Source organism: Panthera onca, chromosome B2, assembly GCF_046562875.1.
Source record: "Panthera onca isolate mPanOnc1 chromosome B2, mPanOnc1 haplotype 2, whole genome shotgun sequence".
NCBI lineage: Eukaryota > Metazoa > Chordata > Mammalia > Carnivora > Felidae > Panthera > Panthera onca.
This window is the reverse complement of record NC_138343.1, coordinates 44,036,467-44,060,574: the sequence shown is the minus strand read 5'-3', so window position 1 is coordinate 44,060,574 and position 24,108 is coordinate 44,036,467. Positions and strand designations below refer to the sequence as shown.

The 24,108-nt window shown below is 41.3% G+C and overlaps 1 protein-coding gene across 3 annotated transcripts in view; it reads left to right on the top strand.

The window, feature by feature from the left end:
- RCAN2 (regulator of calcineurin 2) overlaps positions 1–24,108 on the top strand; it is a 273,660-nt gene that overhangs the window by 29,049 nt on the left and 220,503 nt on the right. For all 3 annotated transcript variants that reach the window (XM_060615655.3, XM_060615653.3, XM_060615652.3), the window contains exon 2: positions 13,627–13,853. In XM_060615655.3, coding sequence (XP_060471638.1) covers positions 13,629–13,853 — 225 coding nt within the window. In that variant the 5' untranslated portion in view covers positions 13,627–13,628. The remainder of the gene's footprint in view (positions 1–13,626; positions 13,854–24,108) is intronic.

Genomic DNA, 24,108 nt, shown 5'->3' with positions numbered 1-24,108 from the left:
CCCCTGATCAGTTGCTGGCAGAGTGAGAGGTGAGGCAGACTGGCCCCTGAGAATAACTGGTCCCAACTGCAGCAGGCCAGAAGGGACTTTAATAAAGGTTTGATTTGTTTAGTTTTTTTTCTAAGTTAGAATCTGGGTCAGCTCTGTCTTATTAAACAACACATGGCACCAGAAGTGGGGGACTAATTTGGGATCATCCTGGATTTGACTATCTAACGATGTGGAGGACCCTGCCCAGCCTGTGTTGGCTTCTTAGTTGAAGCCCTTGGTTGAACAGGCTGAGGGCAAGCAGCTCAGTCTAGAAAAGAGAAGATACGCTCTTCGTGGGCAATGCAGAAGTCCAATCAGCCTTTGCTCCTTGTAGGAACCTAATAGATACTGCACTTGTAAGCTTGAAAGAGGGAGATGGAGAAAGAACGAACATCTTCAAGCAAAAGAAATATAAAAAAGGGAAGGATTCTACATGTGACCTGAAGCTGTCAGGGCTGTGATTTACCTTCAGATCAAGAGTGATTTGGTGAATGTGCCAGCAACGAATGATATGGACGAGAGGGTGGGAACACACAACCTGGATTTAACACAGCAGGAGACTGAAAATCTGAGACTCAGGAAGTCACTCCGTTGAGAAAGTGGTAATCAAAGGGGAACAAAGCTCTGGGACATCCATTAGGAGAGAGAGAGAGGGAGGGAGAGAGAGAGAGACAGCATGAACAAGACAGAATATCAAGAGCTCTGGGTGGAGGCTGGGGTGTTATATTCCATTTGTCTTGCCAGCACGGCAGGTCAGGAGCCACGCTGAGTGCCAGCCATTACAGGAAGAGCAAGAATGCTCAACATATGGGAGGAGATGTAGAAACATCAATAAATGGGTTCCCTTTGCCAAATGTTGTAAATAACAACGCATGTGCAGACAGGCAAGCTGAAAGGAGGCGCTGGACAGGCCTCCCAGGGTGGAGGATGCTTGGCTATTGCTAGGGGGCCTATCGTGGGGTGAGAACTTCCCTGTGAAGTACCCTGGAGCCTGGTTGAGCATGGAGGGCATTTTTATCTAAGTTGGAGAATGGTGTTGAAAAGGGAAGAGAATGGCAAGTAACACTGTTAAGTCTGAAGCAGGGAACATGTATTAGCAAGCTACATACATAGGCCGAGAGCCTCCAGGAAAATCCTCATCCTTGCTCTTCAAGTTGTCTCAAACCCTGGGCCTAACCCTAAATATGCCTTTCTTGGAAAGTAAGCAGTCATCTGAGAGGAGGTAAGTAGTGAAAAGTGCAGCCAACCATACGATTAACATGTGCAGGGCCCCCCCCCCCCCCAGGTTGCTCAGTCATGTTAAGCATCTGACTCCTGATTTCTGCTCAGGTCATGATGTCGCGATTTGTGAAATTGAGCCCCAAATCGGGTTCTGTGCTGACAGCATGGAGCCTGCTTGAGATTCTCTCTTTCCCCCTCTCTCTCTATGCCCCTCCCCTACTCGCTCTTTCTCTAAAAGAAGAAGAAGAGGAAGAAGAAGAAGAAGGAGAAAGAGAAGAAGAAGAAGAACAAGAAGAAGAAGAAGAAGAAGAAGAAGAAGAAGAAGAAAACACAAGTACAAACCAGTGGTCGTAGCAAATGCTAGCATTTCTTGAGGGCTTATAGCTGCTGCCTTTGGCCTAAATTCTTTTTTTTTTTTTTAATTTTTTATTTATTTTTGAGACAGAGAGAGACAGAGCATGAACGGGGGAGGGGCAGAGAGAGAGGGAGACACAGAATTGGAAGCGGGCTCCAGGCTCTGAGCCATCAGCCCAGAGCCCGACGCTGGGCTCAAACTCACTGACCGCGAGATCGTGACCTGAGCTGAAGTCGGACGCTTAACCGACTGAGCCACCCAGGTGCCCCTGGCCTAAATTCTAAACCAGGATGATCTCACTTGAACATCTCAATAGTCCTCCCCCCATCCCCCACAAAAGAGAGACAAACCAAGAAACAGATTCTTAACTCTAGCACACAAACTGATGATTACCCGAGGAGGAGGTGGGTGGGAGGATGAGGGAAATAGGGGATGGAGATTATAGAGTACACTTTTCATAATGAAAAAAAAAAAAAGAAAAGAAAATGGAAAAAAAAAAAAAAGAAACTCTCAATAGTCCTGATTTATAGCTCTGGAAACTGAGGCTTAGTGAAGGAAACTAATTCGCCTAAAATCACGAAGTCAAATGGCTGTGGAAGGAGGGTTCAGACCAAGACCCCAGGGCCCAGCTACCACCTCCAGTCTGTCTTCTCTCCATGGACAGTAAGCGGTGGGTAGAGAGCCGGGATTTGAATCTGGGTCTGACTTCTGAGTTCTTACATTTCTCAGCATAGAAGCCCAACTCCTCTTAAAGACCTGAAAAATAGAATACCCACCAAAAATGTGGGTATTTTGATGTGGGGGAAGGTTGAATTTAATCCATACAATAATCCTATGAGGTTGGTACCTGTGGTCCCCATACTGCATACGTTGCTCAGAGATGTTCAGTAACATGCCCTAAGTCACACAGTTAGAAAGTAGCAGACCAGCCCCAAAGGCCACACTTTGCTTTCCTCTACAACCTGTGCTTTTCTGCATAAAAAGACTGATGACTCCAGGGGCACCTGGGTAGCTCAGTGGGTTAAGCGGCTGACTTGGGCTCAGGTCATGGTCTCACAGTTTGTGAGTTCGAGCCCCGCATCAGGCTCTGTGCTGTCAGTTCAGAGCCTGCAGCTTGCTTTGGATTCTGTGTCTCCCTCTCTCCCTGCCCCTCCCTCACTCTCCTCTGTCTCTCTCTGTCTCTCAAAAAATGAATAAACGTTAAAAAAATAAAATATATAAAAACAAAAAGACTGATGACTCCAGGAAAGAGAAGAAGTGTCATGTGAAAGATAGTTCCGGAATTGCTCTGTTGAGGACTAAGATGGCCAGTACTAAAAATTGTGTAATCGTGAACACGCACAATGTGTCCTAGTCATTGGTCGAAATGCGTTATTTGTGTTAGCTATTAAATCTCCCAAACAGCATTCTAACGTATACCCTCCTGTTCCCTACTGTTAAAGAAGAAAAATTCAACTAAGTAAACTTGAAAATCTCATGGGCTTTATTAAGCGATCCGTGAATTGAGCAGCACCCCATCTGGCTAGTAGAGGGGAGCTCCAAAGAGTTGCACAAAATGGAAGGTTTTTATGGGAAGGAGGGTGGGACAAGAAAGTTATTAGCAACAGGAAAGCTCCCTATCCTCTCCCACCTCCCCCCCGCCCCCCCCCCCCCCCAGCAGCCTTCCTGTCTGGCTTTTCTTTCTTACTAGAAGGTCAGAATAACTCCAACCCTTCTTGGCTGGATTTTCTCAGAGGGGAGGTGCCCCATCTCTCACTCTCTGCTCTAGATCCTTTTCACTCTGTTTCTCCTCCGTGCTCAGAAAGCAGAAGGTGAAAGATGACAGGATAAATCTGACTTTAGCTACCATAGCAACCTTCACCTGCTTTGCTGCTCACTTTTGAAGTGTTATCCTCCTGTGAAAAGTTCTTTTGCATATAATTGCTAGGCTCATCCAGAGGCTTGGGGCTTTCTTTGAGTTTCCTCTGACAGCAAAATGAAAAGAAGGGCTTCTGCCTCCATACCAGGCTCCAAAATACATAGTCCACAGTGGTGCAGACATTGCCTTCTGCCATTCTCGGGGGCTTCTTTGTGATTGCCCCTTCCTTTTGTATCCAGTTTAAGACTTTCCAGATCAGGGGCATCTGGGTGGCTCAGTCAGTTAAACATCCAACTTGGGCTCAGGTCATGATCTCATGGTTTGTGAGTTAGAGCCCTACATTGGGCCCCATGCTGACAGTGCAGAGCCTGCTTAGGATTCTCTCTCTCTCTCCTGTTCTCTCTCTGTCTTTCTCTCTCCTTCTCTAATAAATAAACGTAAAACTTTTTAAAATTAAAAAAAAATTCTTAAACCAAGTTCTTTTGAAGTTAACCTATGAAACATTTAGACTACCACCGAATTATAAAGACTATATTTGATTTCTTCACTTGATCCCACAAACCTCTCTCCCCACCCTTTTCCACTGTGTGCTGTGCCCCCAGTGGCTGAGCTGTATACTCAGTATCACAGCTCCCTTACCCTCTGGTCTGCAACTGGGTTTGGCCAATGGAAGGTGCCAGTGGCTCACAGGCAGAGAGCAAGATGGAGACATTTGTCCCTCTGGTTCACTCTTTGTGGTGCCACTGTGGATTGGCTATACCTCTCAACCAAAGGTCTACTCTTTGAATTGAATAGACCTTGGGTGTCCCCATTCTGAAAACTCCTCCCCTCTTCTTACCACTTCAGGTCTAGGGATAGTGTGAGTCCAGATTTTGTACTGTGTGTTGTGGTTTCCATATACCCTGCCCACACATCTGTAAACAGCTGCTTTATTAAACTCTTTTCAAATTATCCAATTTGAGCATGCCATCTGTTTCCTACTGGGACCTTGACTAATGCAATGACCAAAGCTCTTGTCTTTTGAGTGATGTGTTCTAATATTGCTTGTTTTGTTTAATAAATGTATGGTTTATTGTAGGTCATTCTTTATAGAAATAGATTTTCCTGTCTTTTTAAAAAATGTTTACATATTTTGAGAGAGAGAGCACGGGCAGAAGTGGGGGAGGGGCTGAAAGAGAGGGAGACAAACCATCCCAAGCAAGCTCTGCATTGTCAGCACAGAGCCCGACACAGGGCTCAATCTCATAATTCTGTGAGATCATGACCTGAGCTGAAACCCAGAGTTGGCTGCTTAACCGACGGAGCCACCTAGGTGCCCCAATTTTCCTGTCTTTAAGAACAACCTCCTCAACCCTCTAACCTTTTATAAAAGATGGTGTTTTCTCTACTTGACTCTTCTCTTGCAAACAAGCCATTTGAAACGCATTTTCTTGATGATGTCAGTTAGGGTTGTGGGAGTGGAATACAAATGCCTATCTGACCCTGAGCAAATTTGAGGTTCTTCTTTCCCTCTTTATTTTCTCCACTGGAAGAATATTCAGGATTCACAAATCTTGCTGGGAGATCATGGGTGTTAAAAGCCTGCAGAAGCACGCACATTATTCTGATCAAGTTAGTTAGTCCCATCACTCCTATGGAATCCAGTACAAAAGGAGATGATGGAAACAACTCCACCGCCACCCCCTGCCCCCCGCCAGTTCATCAAAATTCATAAGAAGGTGCTTCCTTAGGAAACCGAATTAATTGAATTATGTTCTTGTGGGAGCTTAAGGTGGAACAGTGGCTCCAGAAGGAATCCTGAAGGGAGCCATGACCAAGGAATGTGGCTAACTTCCTTTGAAAACCATGAGTGGAAAAACTGCATGTTCCTGATTCTTTCAAGACTGACCCCAATTGGTGTCAAGAATAGCATGAGGTTCACACAACTCAGCAGGTGTGAAAATTCTGCAGCTGAATTAAATAGGTTCCATTATATTTCAGAAAGAGCTCTAATGGGTTTCAGTGGAGCACAGCCTAAGAATATCATGTTTCTCCTTTGTATGTCAGGATGGCTGAAACGGTTTGTTGTTACTAATATACTTCAATCTCTCTTTAAGATGGACAAAAATGAGCAAAAGGCCTGGTTTATCCCTAAGAGGATCTAGATATTAAAATACCAAAAGGACATCAAAAAGACCTTATCCCTTAGGCCAGACCAAAAGTGATAGCTGAGGGTATTATTTAATTTAAAATAATTCTTGTTATTCACATAAAAGTTTTCTTCTAATAAGCTTATTTTGCCTCAGCTATCATTAAAGAATCAATTTTAGAGCCAAAGAGATTTTAAATGCTGTAAAAATTAAAGTTTTCTAGTCTTTAAAAATTTGAACTGGATTCATTTAACCTTATGTTCAACTTAAAATAATAACTATAGACATTTCTTCTGTATTACTTATTAATTCAACATTGCATTTTTAGTTATTCTCATTAGCAGTCAAGTTGGCATTGTCATTTTTAAGTTCCTCCAAACTAACAAACCTCCCATAATCCATTTGATTGTTTATCAATCAAAATTGAACTTTAAGTCAAAGTGAATTATTCCTTAATCATTTCCATTTATCCTGTTTACTTATTTATCCTCCTCAGCTGGCCATAAGATGGGATCAGGCTTTTTTTTTTTTTTTCCTGTTTATTGCTCTTATTGCAAAAAGTTTTAGATTCCTGTTCTTCATTTAAAAAGCAGACAAGTTAAATCTTTAACATTCTTTTGTCTAAGGAGAAATAAACCCAAACTTAAGTTGCTTTATTTAAGTGTTGGCTTATTTTTCTTCCTTAATGAATCATTATTTACTATTTTAAAAAATCTCACTTTCTAGTTTGAGTAACCTGGAAAATGAAAACTTTAGGTGGATATGAGTATCACATTAAAGGTTTCAACACTGGAGAAAGCTTTTGGGAAAGGTTATAAGTTTCCCTTTCTTGAGTATCTTTAAACCCAAAGATAAACAGTTACCTCTTTTGCAGATTTTCTTTTTCTTTTTCTTTTTATAAAGTTTTATAAAGTTTATTAATTAATTTTGAGAGAGAAAGAGTGAGTGAGAAAGAGAGTGCATGCGTAGGGAGAGACGGAGAGAGAGGGAGAGAGAATCCCAAGTAGCATATGGAGCTCGACAAGAGGCTCAATCCCATGAACCATGAAATCATCATGACCTGAGCTGAAATCAAGAGTTGGGTGCTTAACCAACTGAGTCACCCAGGCTCCCCTCTTCTTTTTTAAAGTTTACTTATTTATTTTGAGAGAGAAAGAGAGAGAGAGAGAAGAGCGTGGAGGAAGGGCAGAGAGAAAGGGAGAGAGGGAATCCCAAGTATGCTCCTCCCTGTCAATGCAGACCCCAACACAGGGCTTGATCCCATGAACAATGAGATCATGACCTGAGCTGAAATCAAGAGTCAGATGCTCAACCAACTGAGCCACGTTGGCACCCCTCAGATTTTCTGCTAATCATGGAAAGATAAAAATCTCAAGGTAAGAAGAGACCTTAATGGAAATGCCAGCCAGCCAGTCCACTGGTCCTTGGATTCCCTCTGTGACATCCTGCTTGATATTTGTCACCTGCTCTATGGAGCTTACTCACTGGCTGTCACTGATACAAGTTTCCTACTAAGACATGAGGCAGGACATTTCTGTTTTAATGTGAATTGTTGACAGATCCATGGTACCTTTTATTAAATTGAAATCTTTTTCCCTGGTTTGACTTCTTAGTATCACACACAAAAATTCTGTTTCCACTTTTGAAAATTGAAGGCAACTATGATTCCACTCAAGACTCCTTTCGTGTGCTTTCGTAGGCTATGTTTTCCCATGCCCCTGTTTTTTAGATGACGTGATTTTTGGCCCCTTGATGAGACTGAATCATCTCCTTAGAAAGACGTCTAGTTTTTCTGTAGTGAGTGGTACTCAGAATTGGCCGTGATGTTCTCTCCATGTTGAGGGGACTCAAGATGAGAATATCACCACCCTAACCCTTCCAAAGTGCTATTAGCCTTTCTTATAGGACATACCTCAAACTATTGATGGGATGAATTTACTTGATAGTGAAGCTAGTATGAAAATGAGTGTTTCCATGGTGGTTTACAATCTTTTTTTTTTTTTTTAACCCTCTCGGCTGTTCTCATGGATTATTTAGAATTATCCCCTCCTTCTATATCCAGACTTATATAAGACTTTCTAGACCAGAAATCCTATGAACAAATGCATGACTCCCCCTTTGCATGAGATATATCCCATTCCCAGAAAGGTAGATTTTTTTTTTTTTTTTAGAATTCTGAATTTAGGGATCTGAATCTCCTGCGTATTGATAACACTGTGACAATAATGATATCCAACAGAATCAGATGACTCCTTGAGGTCCCTTCTCCTGAGTTTAATTGTGCCCAATAAATGTTTGCCAGGAATGAAAAGTAGGGAGTTTGGGAAAGATTAATTCCTTGTACAGAAGCCTAGCAATGTGTACATTATTCTTGTTTATTGGGGGAGAGAGAATTTGTTCACTTATTTGTGCAACAAACATTTATTCAGTTGCTAATTCTTTGATACTGAAAGGGCATCTTTAAGTTTCAGTGTTCATAGGAGGAACTATACCCTCTTTATTTCAGGTCTTTTAATGTTTAATTAATAAGTGCTGTAGGGTTTTCAGAGGATCTTGGATGAAATCATTTCCATGTTATAGCAAAGTAATGAAAGAGTTGAAAATCGTCCTGTCTTTGGGCTTCCTCCTTCATTAAAACGAGTCAAATTCAAGCATTTATGTTCTCATTGCTACCAACTTGGTAAGACTATATATAACCATTAGCGCTTGTTAGTGGTGTTTGGGAGGGACAGGATTTTTTAGGTTTTTATTTCGTTTTGTTTTTATCTTAACTGGTCTTTTTTGCTTTACAATCCTCTTTCCCTCCTCCTGGAGTCTCCAACCACACTTGTAGCAAATAATGGAGCACCACCTCTCTTCATCTCTCAGTTTAATACTATGGACTTAACAGACACGTGAAAACATGCTCAATGTCACTCCTCATCAGGGAAATACAAATCAAAGCCACACTGAGATACCACCTCACACTGGTCAGAGTGGCTAAAATGAACAACTCAGGAAACTACAGATGCTGGCGAGGATGTGGAGAAACGGGAACCCTGCAAACTGGTGCAGCCGCTCTGGAAAACGGTGTGGAGGTTCCTCAAAAAATTAAAATAGAGCTACCCTATGACCCAGCAATAGCACTGCTAGGAATTTATCCAAAGCGTACAGGAGTGCTGATGCATAGGGGCACTTGTACCCCAATGTTTAGAGCAGCACTTTCAACAATAGCCAAATTATGGAAAGAGCCTAAATGTCCATCAACTGATGAATGGATAAAGAAATTGTGGTTTATATATGCAATGGAATACTACTTGGCAATGAGAAAGAATCAAATCCTGCCATTTGCAGCAATATGGATGGAACTGGAAGGTATTATGCTGAATGAAATAAGTCAGTCAGAGAAGGACAGATATCATACGTTTTCACTCATATGTGGATCTTGAGAAACTTGACAGAAGACCATGGGGAAGGGGGAGGGAGAAATAAGTTACAAACAGAGAGGGAGGGAGGCAAACCATAAGAGACTCTTAAATACAGAGAAAAAACTGAGGGTGGATGGGTGGTGGGGGGGTGGAGGAGAAGGGAAAATGGATGATGGGCATTGAGGAGGAACTTGCGGGATGAGCACTGTGTGTTGTAGGTAAGCTAATTTGACAATAAATTATATTCATAAAAAAATTTTTTTAAATACTATGGGCTTAACACTCCTGGATATTCATGTGTCCACATACTTAGCAATAGTAGATGGCAACCGGCTCCTTAGTGCCAGATTCCTTTGCTATTGCCTTGCTCTTGATGAGCCTACAAGAGTAATGAATCGCTTTACTTCACATATTATTTTGGAAGCTTCAAAAGACATTCATATGCTTTATCTCATTTGATGTTCACGGGAGACCACAGGGTAGACAAAGTCACGTTGTTTCTCCATTTTGCTGAGGTAAAAACCACAGTCCAGAAGGGATGTGATGTACGGAAGGAATGGAACCCAAGTGTCCTCCTGGGGCCCCTCCTAGCGTTTCATAAAGATGTCCTTTCTCTGCATGTAAGGAAGTGTTGAGGTTCTTCCAGGGGACCCTTTATATTTTAATAGTGGATAGTGGTTTTCCTTTACCAGATGCACATGATGATGGAAATTTATGCTTCCTAAATGTCAAACAACAGAAGAATGGTTAAATAAATTATGACAGATCTGTACACTGGGATACTATGTGTCTATTAAAATTAGTGTTTTCAAAGAATATGTAATGGTACAGGGAACTGCTCTTGATTATATCAATGTTTCAAGAAAAAAGCGGGATATGAAACAGCAGGATCCCAATTTTGTTTAGAAATTATACATGTGAAAAAAAAAAAAAAACACTGCAGTTAACTAGACCAAAATGTTAGTACAATTTTCTCTGGATAGTAGGATTATGGTTTGCTTTTATTTTCCTTTTAAAATACTTTCTGAATTTTTCAGTTTTTTCTTGAGTGAACTTGTGTAATTAAAAAATGTAAGTGTGATTTTAATTAGACCCTGCAGATTTTCCATTTTAGCTAGAAGAATCATTTGAGTGGTTCTTGCCATCTTTCATTTATACAATTGCATTTTATAAGTCAAACCTTAACACTGGAGTGAGCAGGTTGTCCTCCTTATTAGTGGATGGATTTGAAGCAAATGCTATATTATTAGTGTATGTATTTTAAGTTGGCCACTTTAACTCATTGCTTGTCTGTTATTTTTTGAACATGACTCCTCCTTACAGAATTCATTAATTCAGTCGAACATCATTTTGAGGGCTTTCTCTATGACCCAGTCTAAAGACTCACTGGTGAAGACGGGCCAGTCTCTCCTGTCAAAAACACCTGCTCTGGTTTGAGATACAGACTGGTAAAGCAGTAGGCATGGTGCAGGATGATCGGGAGAGAAGGCTGTGTGCTGTGTGCTTAGGATGTGCAGAGGAAGGATGCCATATGCATGGGTCATGGGGGCGTGGGGGGCGTGGGGGGGGGGTGGTTGGGAAACCCTCCCAGAAGAGCTGCCTTCAGCTCAAGAGGCAGCTCATCATTTGGATGACCAACCACAGGTTTAGAAATAAGGATGACACATGTAAATCTCCTTATGCTATGCAGGTAACTGTTGCCTCAAACTTGTTTTACAAGCCGTTCAGAGTCTTGAGATTAATTTAAAAAGAGAAAGGCTCTAGGGCCTTTACATTTCTGTATTGGGGAGTTCTTTGGGTCTTCAGAGCTTCCCTTTCTTCGTGTTTATTTGGGCTTACTAAAGGTTAGTGGTGATGCCGAATAGTCCTGCTCTGAGATTATCATAATGATGTGTTTCTAGAGTGTTTTATATTACTTATCCTTTTATGTAGTGGTTAGTACTGATTTTGAGCACTTCCTCCACTCCCCTTTCATTTCCTCCTCCCCTTCCTCCTCTGCAGAGTGGGGGGAAACAGAGAGATGTGCTTGTTCTCATTTTGTAAAGATAAACTGAGTCGTCGAATGATCTATTGACTTCTCCAAATTATGAGTTGAGTCAGTAATGGAACTGGCACGAGAAATCAGGGTGCCTTTGTTCAGAGCTCTGACTTCTAAAATATTTCTCCATATAAGTAGAATACGTTGTTTGCCAAAAATGCATTCACCTTTTAAATCTTTACTGAAAGTAATGAGCTTAAAATAAAGTCTCTTGAAGATAATCGTATTGTTACAGCTTAGAACAGAAGTTAAGGCTATTTGAGTAGATTAAAATGAGCCCTGAGTAAGGCTTAATATTTGGTCTATTTAATTAATTTGTTCAGCAATGGATTTTTATTTCTTTCGGAAAAAGAGTAATTGAAACATTCTCGGAAAATATTTAGGGACATTTGGGGATTAATTTTGATTAATTTAAAATTTTTAAATAAGAGGGACAGGATTAAAAATAAAATCAGTATTGACACATAATAGCTATACTTCATGCTACTGGATGACTATAACTTCATTATTAAAAGGTTTTCCTATAATCCATTGATGAAAATAATACTGTTTTAATGCTCTTACTAATTATTCTTACTATTAAAATAATTAGTACTCTAATAATAATAAATGATGGTTATTATGCATATTATAGTAACATTTGAAGCAATAGTATAAATGAATATGAAGGAAAAAATACATATAAGTATTTTGTTGAAATTTTTGTAATTACAAATATTCATATATTTTGGATTAATTATAGAATAAAACAAAGCGTAAGAGATATACAATATTTTTATTTAAAACAAGTACTTTGTAGGGCACCTGGGTGGTTCAGTCGGTTGAGCACTGACTTTGGCTCATGTCATGATCTCATAGTCCGTGAGTTCGAGCCCCACATAAGGCTCTGTGCTGACAGCTCAGAGCCTGGAGCCTGCTTCGGATTCTGTGTCTCCTTCTTTCTCTGCCCCACCCCTGCTTGAGTTATGTCTCTGTCTCTCAAAAGTAAATAAACATTAAAAAAGTAAATAAAAATAAAAAATAAAATAAGTACTTTGTCAATTTAAATATAGAAAATGGATTCATTGGAGCTTTAACTTTAAAATACAGGAGTTGTTCTATTTTATTTTATATAGACGAGGATTTTTACTTACCACAATTACAATGATCTGCTTTTAGAGTTACTAACTCACAATTTTAAAGTTTTGGCTCTTGTCCCAACCAGGCCCTAGGTTTTATATATAACACATTATTTATATTACCATCGAATGATGCTTATCAGGATCCCACTTGACCTTTCTTTCTAGGAAAAATAAAAACAGAAAAACGTAACCTCATCACCTGAGTGATCTAATCAGAGTTTGAGAGGGACATATGCAGAAACCCATCCGTACTTGTTTGGGGACCAGAATTTGTGTCTAACAAACCTCATGAGGGCAGAGTGATGTTCTGTGGTGCCCACCCATCTGTCCTGTACTCTGAGGCCCTTTAGTGATGGGACTGGGAAAATGGCACTTCCAAAAGATGGCCCAGCAGCCACACTGTAGGTGTCAGTCAGTCTTACATGCATCCCACGGACAAATTATTTCACCTTTGGGGCTTCTAATCATTGAGCATGATAGGCATGAAAATAGATACAAAAGAAAAATGTAGACACTACCTATCCTTGGGGCATATGGGGAGAGGGACAAAATCTACTACAATGTGTCAGTATCAGAAAATGATAAAACTCTCCAACCATTTGCAGTGGGATAAAAATCTGAACATTGGAGTGAGGAAGTAATAGAATGATTGAACACAGCTAGGTAAAATGAATACGAGAAAGCTTTGTGATGGGGACTATGAGGAAAGGAAATCTATGTCTATATCTATATCTATATCTATATCTATATCTATATCTATATCTATATCTATCTAACCATTAGATCTATTATTAGATCTATCTATTATAGATCTATCTATTAACCAAGAGAGTACTTCTTTTCAAAATCCAAGGTTCACAAATAGAGTAATCATCCCAGGCAGAAGGTAGGTGTGTGTGTCCTCATTGTGGATAAAATATTAACTGTTAGAGTTACCCTAAACAAGATTCGGGTGGTGATGAAGTAGGTTGTACTTCCTTAAATACAGACTTGCACTAATCTTGATCTGCTTCATTTCTATGATATAGGAAAGTGAGCTCTGGTGCCAAACTCCCTGGGTTTGAATTCTAGTCCTGCCATTTCATCACTGACATAGTAAAAGCTACTCACTTGCTTTGTTCCTCAGTTTCCCTGTCTGTAAAACAAGGATCACGTTGATGCCAATCTCATAGACTGTTGTGAAGATGGAATAGGTTAGTTGATGCATGTCGATCATTTAGAACAGTTCCTAGAACTCAATAAAGGACAGTCATTAGTAGTAGCAGCAGTGGTTTTATATAATTCATTGTCTAACTTATGAAAGCACTCTCCTGAGTCCATTTGATTCTCATAAGGAAGCAAAGGCTCAGAGAGTTTACATAATGTTCCCGGGTCCCACGTCTAGGAAACACTGGGCAGCTCGGCCTTACGATCAAGTTTTAAGGAATCGATGCCTGTTCTAACACATGTCCGTCTTTGTGTCCTCAGGAATGAGGGGAGAATCTTACTTCATTGGAATGAGGAGCCTCGGGCAGCAGGGGCATACCCCGGAAGATGGAGAACTTTTCTTGCTCTGCTGCATAGACAGGGACTGGGCTGTAACTCGGTGTTTCGCAGAGGAAGCCTTTCAAGCAATCACTGACTTCAACGACCTCCCCAACTCACTGTTTGCGTGCAATGTTCACCAGTCCGTGTTCGAAGGAGAAGAAAGCAAGGTAATAAGCCTTTTCTGCTCCTGAATCCTGGGAAGATGTGGCATTGTCTCTGTCTTGTGGCTCATTTGTGATTGCGGTTTGGAAATTGTGGAAAATGTGTAGTTGGCTCTCTTCTGGGCATGCACAGCAGTAGAAAAGCCTACTCTGTGACCAACTAACTGTGACAAGGTTGTACATGTTGAATCACATCTCATCCTCGGAGACCCATATGCCTGCCTAACAGAGCAAGTGGTGTTAGGAGTAGCGATTGCAGGAGATACCCCTTTAGGAAGCATATGTTGTTACAAGGAAAAGTTTTATTTTCCTATTCTATTCCCTATTCCTATTTCCTATTCCTATTTCCTATTCCTATTTCCCTATTCTGCCAAAACCATGATTTGCCTTTCTCAAAATGGCACAAGCTCTTTTTCACTCCTGCCCCTCCTGCAGTGGGATGAATGTTCCCAAAATAGCTGTGACCTGAGTCCTGCAGCCGTTATTGGGAAGGTAAGCTGGCTGGTCCTCTGTGTCTTGCTTTGCTCAGTGATACCACACAGGGTGGAAATGTTATGTGGGTGGTAAGAATCTGAAGTGAAAGTGGTTGATTTGAAATGATTGGGGAATGAGGTTGTCTGTGTACAAGTATCTTCCAGAAAATGAAGCTTCCCATTTTAAGACACAAGCTTGATTCAATGTAAGTGTTCTTGGAAATCAGAGTTAAACATTCTGCTTGGAGATCTTTTCAAAGTTCATTTTAGATTTCTCTGACCTTTTAAGTAGGGTGTCTGAATAGATCAAACCTTCCCTGTGGATGTGGATTTCTAATTGTAATTATTATACTATGTTGTAAAACATGGGCAACAATTTTGGGGGGGAAGGGACCCTTTTTCCTAAACTAAAGTTTATGCCTCTGTGTGAGACGTAAGAGTAGGATTTATTGATTGCCATTTTACAAATTTGGGCTGTTTTGCCAATTGCTAAACTCCAGTCTCCTTTGCCTGAAAACAATTACTGGAAATCTTTTTTTTTTTTCTGGACTTTATTGGTTTTGTAAGCAATTCTGATAGCCTGGACGACTAGGAATTGTTTCAAGCCATTTAAAGATAGTTTTATATTGATATTATTTTGGCGTTGAACATTGAAATGGTAGGCTAAAAATAGCTTGAAATCCAAGGACTTAGATGCGATCCCCTATTTAAAGTAAGAAAATGACACATAGTCTCTTTGAAAGAAATTGGGAGTTTTGCTCTTGGATTATAATCAGTTTATAACACAGATTGTAATTTACTCAGAGCCAGTAATTTCTCTCCCTCCCCCCCCCCCCCCCCGCCCCCGGAAACCTACCTGACATTAACTATGAAACAAGATTCTGTGTTTTCTTATTCTATCATCTATTTGTCTAAATTAATCAACAATTGGATGGATTTTCCTTACAGGCCAAATGAGGACTTTGATTCTTTCCTGATTAAATATTTCTTGGTAGATTGAAACAGTCAGACCTAGGGAGGAGCTTATCTTATTTTGGAGTGTGCTTAAGCATGATTGATCTGCTGAACCAGGATTGGTTATGTAGAAAGACAGAAGCGTGGGGAGAGTTCATGGGAATTTTCCCACATCTATGCTGATGTTCTAATCTGAGAATGAATCACAGATTACAAAATATTTTCATTTAATTTGTATACAAAGTTGGTACATTGCAGTTTGATCATAAGTATTTGGTTTTAAAATGACCTTAATAAAATATTGAATTGAAATCAACCAGATGTAGTTCAGTGGAACCAAATTATCAAATTATTTAGACCGTATTTTAATAGCCGACGAGGTGAATTTTGTAATTGGCCGAAGTCTACGTAATTAGGCTTATTAAATCAGATGGAAAGTTTTCTACCTTGGTGCGATTTTATAGCCCCCATTTGAAGAAGAGAGTCGATAGGATATCAAATTATCTGATCTAGATTCAGTTTTAACTACATACACATGGTTAAGGATGACAAAGCAAGATGATCAGATGCCAATGAGGTAACAATAGCAAGGAGCCATGATCACGGGACACTAGAAAAAAATGTGTTTGGGAACCTTGGGGCCCCCCATCTTCATTGCCACCTCTTTCTCTTTAACTTCCAGACCTTTATAGTCTTCCCTTTACCTCCATTGTTTCCCACTATCTTAATAAAACTCATTTATTTTGTATGCCGCTCTCTCAGGAAATTCTTTCCACAACGTGCAAAGTTCATGAATCTAAGTCACAAAGTCTGATGATCATTCTCTCTCCCAAAGGGTGGACACTTTGGGCACTGTGCAAAGTTGGTGAAGAGATATTTTTAGGTAGAGGGAAAAGAAACACGAAGCATTTCTAGCACTCCTATATTTGCCTGTGGACAAGGCTAGTCATGGTGATGTTCTAAAATACTTGGCCTTGGGGGGCACCTGGGTGGCTCAGTCGGTTAAGCGTCCGACTTCGGCTCAGGTCATGATCTCGCGGTTCGTGAGTTCAAGCCCCGCGTCAGGCTCTGTGCTGATGGCTCAGAGCCTGGAGCCTGTTTCAGATTCTGTGTCTCCCTCTCTCTCTGACCCTCCCCCGTTCATGCTCTGTCTCTCTCTGTCTCAAAAATAAATAAACGTTAAAAAAAAATTTTAAATACTTGGCCTTGGAAGATGCCTTCAGTAGCCTGGAGTTCTATCAGGGAGATAAGACATTGGAAATGGAGCTTAGTATTCATTTCAGAGATGCCAGTGGGTTGTTGGCAATATATGGAACTTATTTTGGCAGAGCCCTTTCTTTCTTGGCACAGTCTACTTTCCAGTTCATTGTTTCTTGATATTGACGGACTACAGTTTAGATTGTTTCTTGCAGTTATTATAATGCATACATTTTAATTTCCTTAGCTGGCTAGGAATTAAAGCTTCTGCTTTCCTGACTGTCGTGTATGAGTCTTTCAGCAGTCTCTGCTTTCCCACCTGTCTGAGACCATTTTTCTGAGCCCTTTTCCTTTTTGAAGTAATTTGGAAACCACTAAATTGGGCTATTAACGTAGGTACCACTGTAAGATATGATCTTGTTATGATAGTTTCTGTTTGTCCAAGTAATAAATATCCTGATAAGTTCATTTCTGCTATCCTCTGTGTCCTATTCTGACACCTAAAGAACATTTTAAAAACAGCTTTGTGAAAATTGTTCACTCCGATTTTCTGTTAGGCAGAATTCTGCGAGATTGTATTTTGATTTGATGCTTTTGCACAGAGTGAGCACATACTTCAGAGTGGCTTGTTGTGGTCCAGATGGTTGAGATTTGTTTATATAACACAAAGGAAAACCGGAGCTGGAGGAAATTGGCATGTGAAACCAATAAATGCAGATTGCTGTTTGCGTGCTACAGCTTGAAGGATAAATATTTTTGTGTGAAACACATTTAGAACTGGGATCTTCACAGCGTGCAACACCTAAAAGTTACTGGGGTTCATTTCCCTTTGGCATGCTCCCCTGGGTTGGCCTTTCTGGATCCAGCCGGGTTGCAAAAAGTCATCTTGAGGTAGGTGAGGCCGCAGGGGTATCCCGGGGGCTGCCCTGTGTCTGTACTGAAGACGGGTGAGGGTCTGCTCACTGGGACATGGGCACGCACTAGTAGCTAAAGGAGAACAAGGAAACAACACCCACGAAACATTTCACCAAATTCAATTCAATAAGGAGAACCCTGACTTGATAATGGCCTCCAAAAATTATGAATTTATTCAGTTTAATGATGATGATGGTGATGATAATAGCAGCGAATACTTACATAGCATATAGCAAGGTGCCAGGAGCTCTTCCAAATGCTTTATAAACATGAAAGCCTTTGATTGTCATGACAACCCTATGAGGGTGGTGTCTTTCCGTTTCTCTACCTCCTGAGCATGTACCAGAATTGCATTCCCTGGAAACTCAGGCTACTTCTGCTCAATGTGGAAGCAGGAGTGACCTGTCATTTCCAGGGTCAAGCATTTCATTACCAACGCTTGACCCTGAAAAATGTTCTTTTCATGCTGCCGGGGCAAGTGGCATTGTTGGGGGTGCCTGCCCAGGCAGCGGGTTGTGGGGTGAGGAGAGTGAGGACGCAGAGCAGGGCCCATGAGGAACCTGCAACATGACAAGAAAACAAAAAAGCCTTTGTTGCTTTAAACCACTGGGATTTGGGGGTTTGTTGTCCCGAGTGTAACTTAGTCTGTCTAAATAGACTGATACTCATGGTTGGTACCATAAGTACAGGGCCTCTTGACTTTTAATTCTGGTTCATTACCCACCATACCTCAGCTTCTCTCAACTCTACCGTGGAAAGCAGATTCTAGAAATAAAGTTGGCTATCCACCAGCATGAACATTCAGGTAACAGAATGTAAGGCAGAGAACTCAGGTAATTCAATAGCAAGATTCAAGCTAAACATAAATGCATTGAATCCAAATCACTCTTGTAGTTAAGCTGTGATACTCATATGAATAAAACCTGCTTTGTATGTCCGCTTATACTGACATTTTGTGTAACATTTTTAGAAGTGACTGATATATTGAGTAAGCCAAGTGAGTAAAAAAATTTAGAGATGTCTTAAGCACATTTGTTTTCATAACTACCCCTAGAGAAGAAGAGGGAGAGATAAAAGAAAACAAGTGAAAAGAAAAGAAAAAAGAAAATGAAAGCTGATAGGCAAAGCTTTGGAAGATCTTATGGAAGCCTGTAATGGTTCCCTGTAATGAGATGATTTAAGGCTGGGGAAAAAAAGTCATGCTAAGGATATGTAGCAAAGGCTAAACAAGAAGATGATTGCAGTTTAAGTGTCACCGAATATAGGTTGAAGAAAACAAGAAATGAAGTAAACTGTGGTGACCTGAGGGTGAGAAAATGATAACTGAGCATTTGTTTTAAATACTAAAGTGGATAGGGGTGCCTGGGTGGCTCAGTCGGTTAAGCATCCGACTCTTGGTTTCAGCTCAGTTCATGATCTCGAGGTTTCTGGGTTCGAGCCCCGCTTTGGGCTCTGCCCTGGCAGCACGGAGCCTGCTTGAGATTCTCTGTCTCCTTCTCTCTCTACCCCTCCCCTACTCACACTGTCTCTGTCTCTCTCAAAAAATAAATGAACTTACAAAAAAATAACTAAAGCAGATAACAAATTAGATACCAAATATTCAAGGAATACTTTTGAGTCTCACCGTTTCTCTTGTGCTTTTCATCCCTGATAGGTGGAAGTGACATTTACAAATAGGTTTGTTGCTTTAAAGAAGGTTTTAAATTGTGAAAAAGACAGTGAATATCATTGTACTCAGTCAGGTATTCCCATTTTCTCCTTTCTCTGGACGATGGCTGGGAACCATAATTAGTCACCGCTAATCACTCGGGGGCACCTGCCAGATGAGAGGCCCAGCGTGGGGCAGATTTGAAAGCTGCTGTAGGACATTCCCTGGAACCTTAACCTTTCTTCAAGTGACTGAAATATTCCAGAGGCATATTTAGTGTCTTGCTTCGCCACAGCACTGAGTGACCCCCTGGGGCTGGAGCGCCTGACGAGCCACTCTAAATGCCCCACTTAGCTACCTGAAAATAATTGAGGCAGTGGAAAGAATTAAGCCTGATGCATACAGAGTTGAGAATATTTGGTTTCTGTGCCAAAGAGCAGGTGAGCATGTATTCTTGATGGCACCTGGGGAAAAATGGCTGCCATGTTCCAATTAGTCTGGGATAATATTGAAGAGGGACAGGGAGCTTTTTTCCCTTCTTGGAAAAATGAAAGTTCCTTGGAAGCCACTAATTTTGATTTCCACCAGAGCTGCTGCTGGCCTATCCAGTGACTCTGTGAATTATGAGAAGCTGCCCCCAGGGGCAGAGTCTTAGGGCATACTGCCTGGGCCATGATGGGTGAATTTGAAAAAATGGTCCCCCCTTTCCCCAAAGTGAAGGAGTGAGTGAAGCCCTGAGCAGTTGTGCGTGGCTTGACAGGCGGAGGGCAAGCTGGATTCCATCCTCTACTTTCCTCCCAGGCCAGCAGCCTCTCAAAAATGCACAGAAGGCAAAACCATCACAGTGGCCCCGGTCGGGATGGATAATTTTTAGTTATTTCAAATCTAAAGGATATGTGAATTGAAGGATAACTATTGAGTTATCACCTAAGAACCTCCTTTTTTAAGAGGCAGTTTCAGAGACGGAGCCCTGGGGAAGTCTGGCGAAGGAGCTTTATTGTTATGTTTTCCTTGCTCTCACCAGCTGAAAATGGCATTGGCTTCACCCTGCTTTCGATGCTGTTCTTGATTCGGTGGTCTGAAACGCTGGACCCGTTCAGAGATAACCAGAGAAAGTCAGAGAGTTGGGACATGAACTTTAAAACAATACCAAGGTATCCTTCACAGCAGGTCTGACATTTAGCTCCATGGATGAGATCAGTGTGATACAGATGAGCTGAGTGCCAGTCCTATTAATATCATGTGATACTTGTTCTACGTTACTGCACTGCTTATACTTGGTTATTGTCTACTCATTTATGATTTTGTGCATACAGTGTTCAACCATACTTCCCTGCCTTTTGGGAAGAATGGATATATCGAAAGACAGCCTGTGTAGTTCATTTTGTTAAGTTTGATCACTTTCCAGTGGTATTTTGGTAATGTATTTTGCTGGGGATGTTTTATCATACAGCACAACGCGTGTTTTAAATACAAACACTATAATCTCCACCCATGTTTTGAGGTGGAGACTTGATCAGATACATGACATGGATAAGACTTTTCATCAAACATGTTGAAATATATCTCGTGTCTTGTTCAAAGCCTACACTCCACCCCCCCCCGATACTTGTAGCTATTACTAACTCCAGATTATTTAGTATGTTATTATGCATAGAGTGCACTGCCTTATATGATGGTCTGGTCTCCAACTCCAGCTGGAGGATTGCAAGTATCTTGAAGGCAATAGTGCAAAGCTCATCATTCTTCTGTATCCTGTAAAGTCCCCCACGGTCCTAGATATAACACGGGCACTTCCAGAGAGACAGAAGGGCCCTGTGAGAGGGCTTGGGCTACCCAGAAGCTCTTGGGTCCAAATCCTGCGGCTACCACAGACTAGTTGTGTGATCTTGGTTAACTTAACTTCTCTGAATCTCAGTTCTCTCTTTTATAAAACGGGGTTAACTGTACCTTCCGTGTAGGTTTGTTATGTGATTAAATGAGATGAAATGCTTAGAAGAGGGGGTGCAACACTAGGTCTTCTTGGTAAACATTGCTTCCCTTTCTCATTCTCTTTCATTCCTGTCCCCATCACCCAAGGCTGTGACCGTTCATCTCTGGTTCAAGGAAAGAAAAGAACCCTCCTAAAACCGTGTGTTTAGATGACACATGTGCTGTGGACGTAGGAAGAAAGGCTTGATTTAGCCAGTCTTGGCTAACAAAGTTGTACCCCCCATATCACAGCCTTGGGCTCTTGAAAATTTAATTTCAGTCTTGGCTGCATGAAAACTATTTCTGTGTTGGTTTTAAGATACATGTTGTTCACGGTTCCCCAAATAAGAGTCATGTGTTATGTTTTGTCTAGAATATACTACCAAGAAAACTTTGTTTACCTTGGGGAACTGGTATTTTTCTCACTAGGAAGATTATGTAACTTACATGTTTGTTTGTTTGTTTGTTTTTCTTGGCTTCCAGGAAGCTCAAATTAAGAATTAATACTCAATCATGGCCCCTCTCTTGATTCTTAATGGTCTCGATATGCTGTTTCTTTTGTAGTAACCTAATTATGTATATGTATAATTCAAGAAAACTTTCTGAATTATCTAATCAGACTTTGCTCATATTTTTATGGGAAGTTTAACAATCATCTTTCAATATATAAGGAGGCTGGCCAGGAGTCACTGATGGTGTATTTTGCAGATGTTTAAAGTTCCACTATGAGTAGGAAAAAAATGACCTAAATTAGTAGATTATATATTTTTATTTTATTTTCAAAAAAATTTTTTTAATGTTTATTTATTTTTGAGAGAGAGAGGCAGACTGCAAGTAGGGGAGGGCAGAGAGAGAGGGAGACACAGAATCCGAAGCAGGCTCCAGTCTCCGAGCTGTCAGCACAGAGCCCGATGCGGGGCTCGAACTCACAAACTGTGAGACCATGACCTGAGCCGATGTCAGATGCCCAACAGACTGAGCCACCCAGGCACCCCTAGAAGTGCATTTTAAATTTATCACTATGTAGATGACATTCAAAGCTTTGCAAGGGGCATAGAAGTCAAGAGTTTAGCTCTTCAAATAGCTTCTTTCCAAATTTTCAGAGAAATGAGTCTTCAATATTGGAAATTTGGCACTGATAACTAGTTTTCATTAAAGCTAAATACGGGAGTCAGGAGGGTGGGGTCATCACGATTTAGAAAGAGGAGGAGAAGGTGAGTATATATGTGGTTTCCTGGCCCTGCTCTTGATCTGCTTCCTTGTTAACACCTGGGTTCTCAGCTGCAGTGGAATTGTCTTTCCCCTACAGAAACTTCTCTGAGTTTACATATCTAAGCAACTGTGGTCTCTTCCAAAAGGACTCCTCTTTGGGCATCACTGATAGGGCGTTCTTTGCAACGTTGCGAGTGGTGCAAAGCCTTTGTGGATTGGAAGTTGTGGAAACAAACAAATCACTCAGAGCCGTGTATGGTGATTCAGGGCGGGTAACCAGACCTCGTAAAATAATTTTTATTTAAAAACAACACACACAAAATGCCATCATGAAAAAGAGCTGCGAAACCATGGGAATGATTTTCTTTTGGAGGTTGGGGACTGACTTTGGGGAATTCCAGAAATAAACCACGAAGGCATTGCTACCGTAAGGTCACCTTTTGGAAAACGAAACAGTTGTAGACCTAGTGGATTACATAGGATGCAGATTTTTTTTTATTGTATCTGTTTATAAGGCACCCTGACTCGCAAACCTGTCTCTTGCTTGCTTTCTTGCTGAACAGAGCAAGCCTTAAGAACAAATACATTGTGGTGCGAGGAACATCCCGTTCCCAAGTACCTCCTGCTGTGCTCTTAGAGTCTTACGGGCTCGAAGATTATTTTCTAATCAAGAATTCCCTTTTCAGTGAACCTACCCCTAGGGTACACTACATCCTAAGTTATACTTAAGATATATCCTAAGGTGTATAATCTACATACCCAGGGAGGGGCAGTGACTCATACATATACTGGCAAGGGGAGAGAGTACTGCATTAATCAGACTACTCAATCCAGCCATCGAGTTTAACAATTATTGAAAATCTACCATGTCCCGTGCCCTTGGCACCGAGAGTACAAAGACGAACGAGGTGCCAGCCCTCACGAAGCTTAATGTTTCCCGGCGTGTGATAATTATAGGACACGTCAGGTGACGCGAGAGATGGAAGTGGACGCAACATATACACAAGCCCAGGGAACGGGCGTGCCTAAGAGGGGAGGGAGAAGGCTCTGCGATATGTTTTTGTTTTTTCACCTTGAGCCTATACCTTGACCCTATACAACAGTCTCCAAGTGGACCCATCCTTCGCCATGCAGTGTGCTGGCCGGGGTGACCCGAGGACAGATTTTTCTCAGCCCGCCTCTTGTGTAATCAGCATTGTTGTCCTGTCCCACAGGCCCTGTTTTGAAAGGACATCTGACGTGTGTTGGGTGGCAGAGGGAAAGAACTGCCTCTGACTTTGGCAGGGGCTTCTTCACCCAGTAAACCGGGCCACGGTGACAGGCGATGCATGGATGGAACATTCCATATGTGACCCACGTGTCCTAATTTTCTCCTTCAGTGTGTGAAATTTTTGCTTTCCTTGGAAGGTGAGCTGTGAGCTTGCTTATTTTAAAAACTGCACCCTGTGAGGAGAGAGGGTGTTCTTGGACAACATTACGTCATTGAAGCCTCTAGGTGTTGAGTCATCATTATTTTTAGGCAGCTCCATGCTTTTTTTGGTTGTTCTAAGAATAGCCCCTGTGTCTGGACTCTACAGAAAGTCACCTCAATAAAGATCCTGTCACCACTCCACAGTTGGGATGGAATGCTTTCTTAATTGCCAGATTCAGGGCACACTCTTCAGCACTTTACCTCCCAAACATTCCACGTTTTGAGGTTTTCTATAGTCGACATGATGACTTTGTCAGGAGCTGTCCCTTGAATTTGTTCAGCCCTTTGTCAGACGTACATATTGTTGTGAATAACACCAGGCACGACAGAGTCAAATGCCTTCCTTCCGTAAGGGCTCCGTGTTGCCTGTACTCGATGCCCATTCGGTTTGTGAATTCCTTCACCAGTGACTTCACCCAG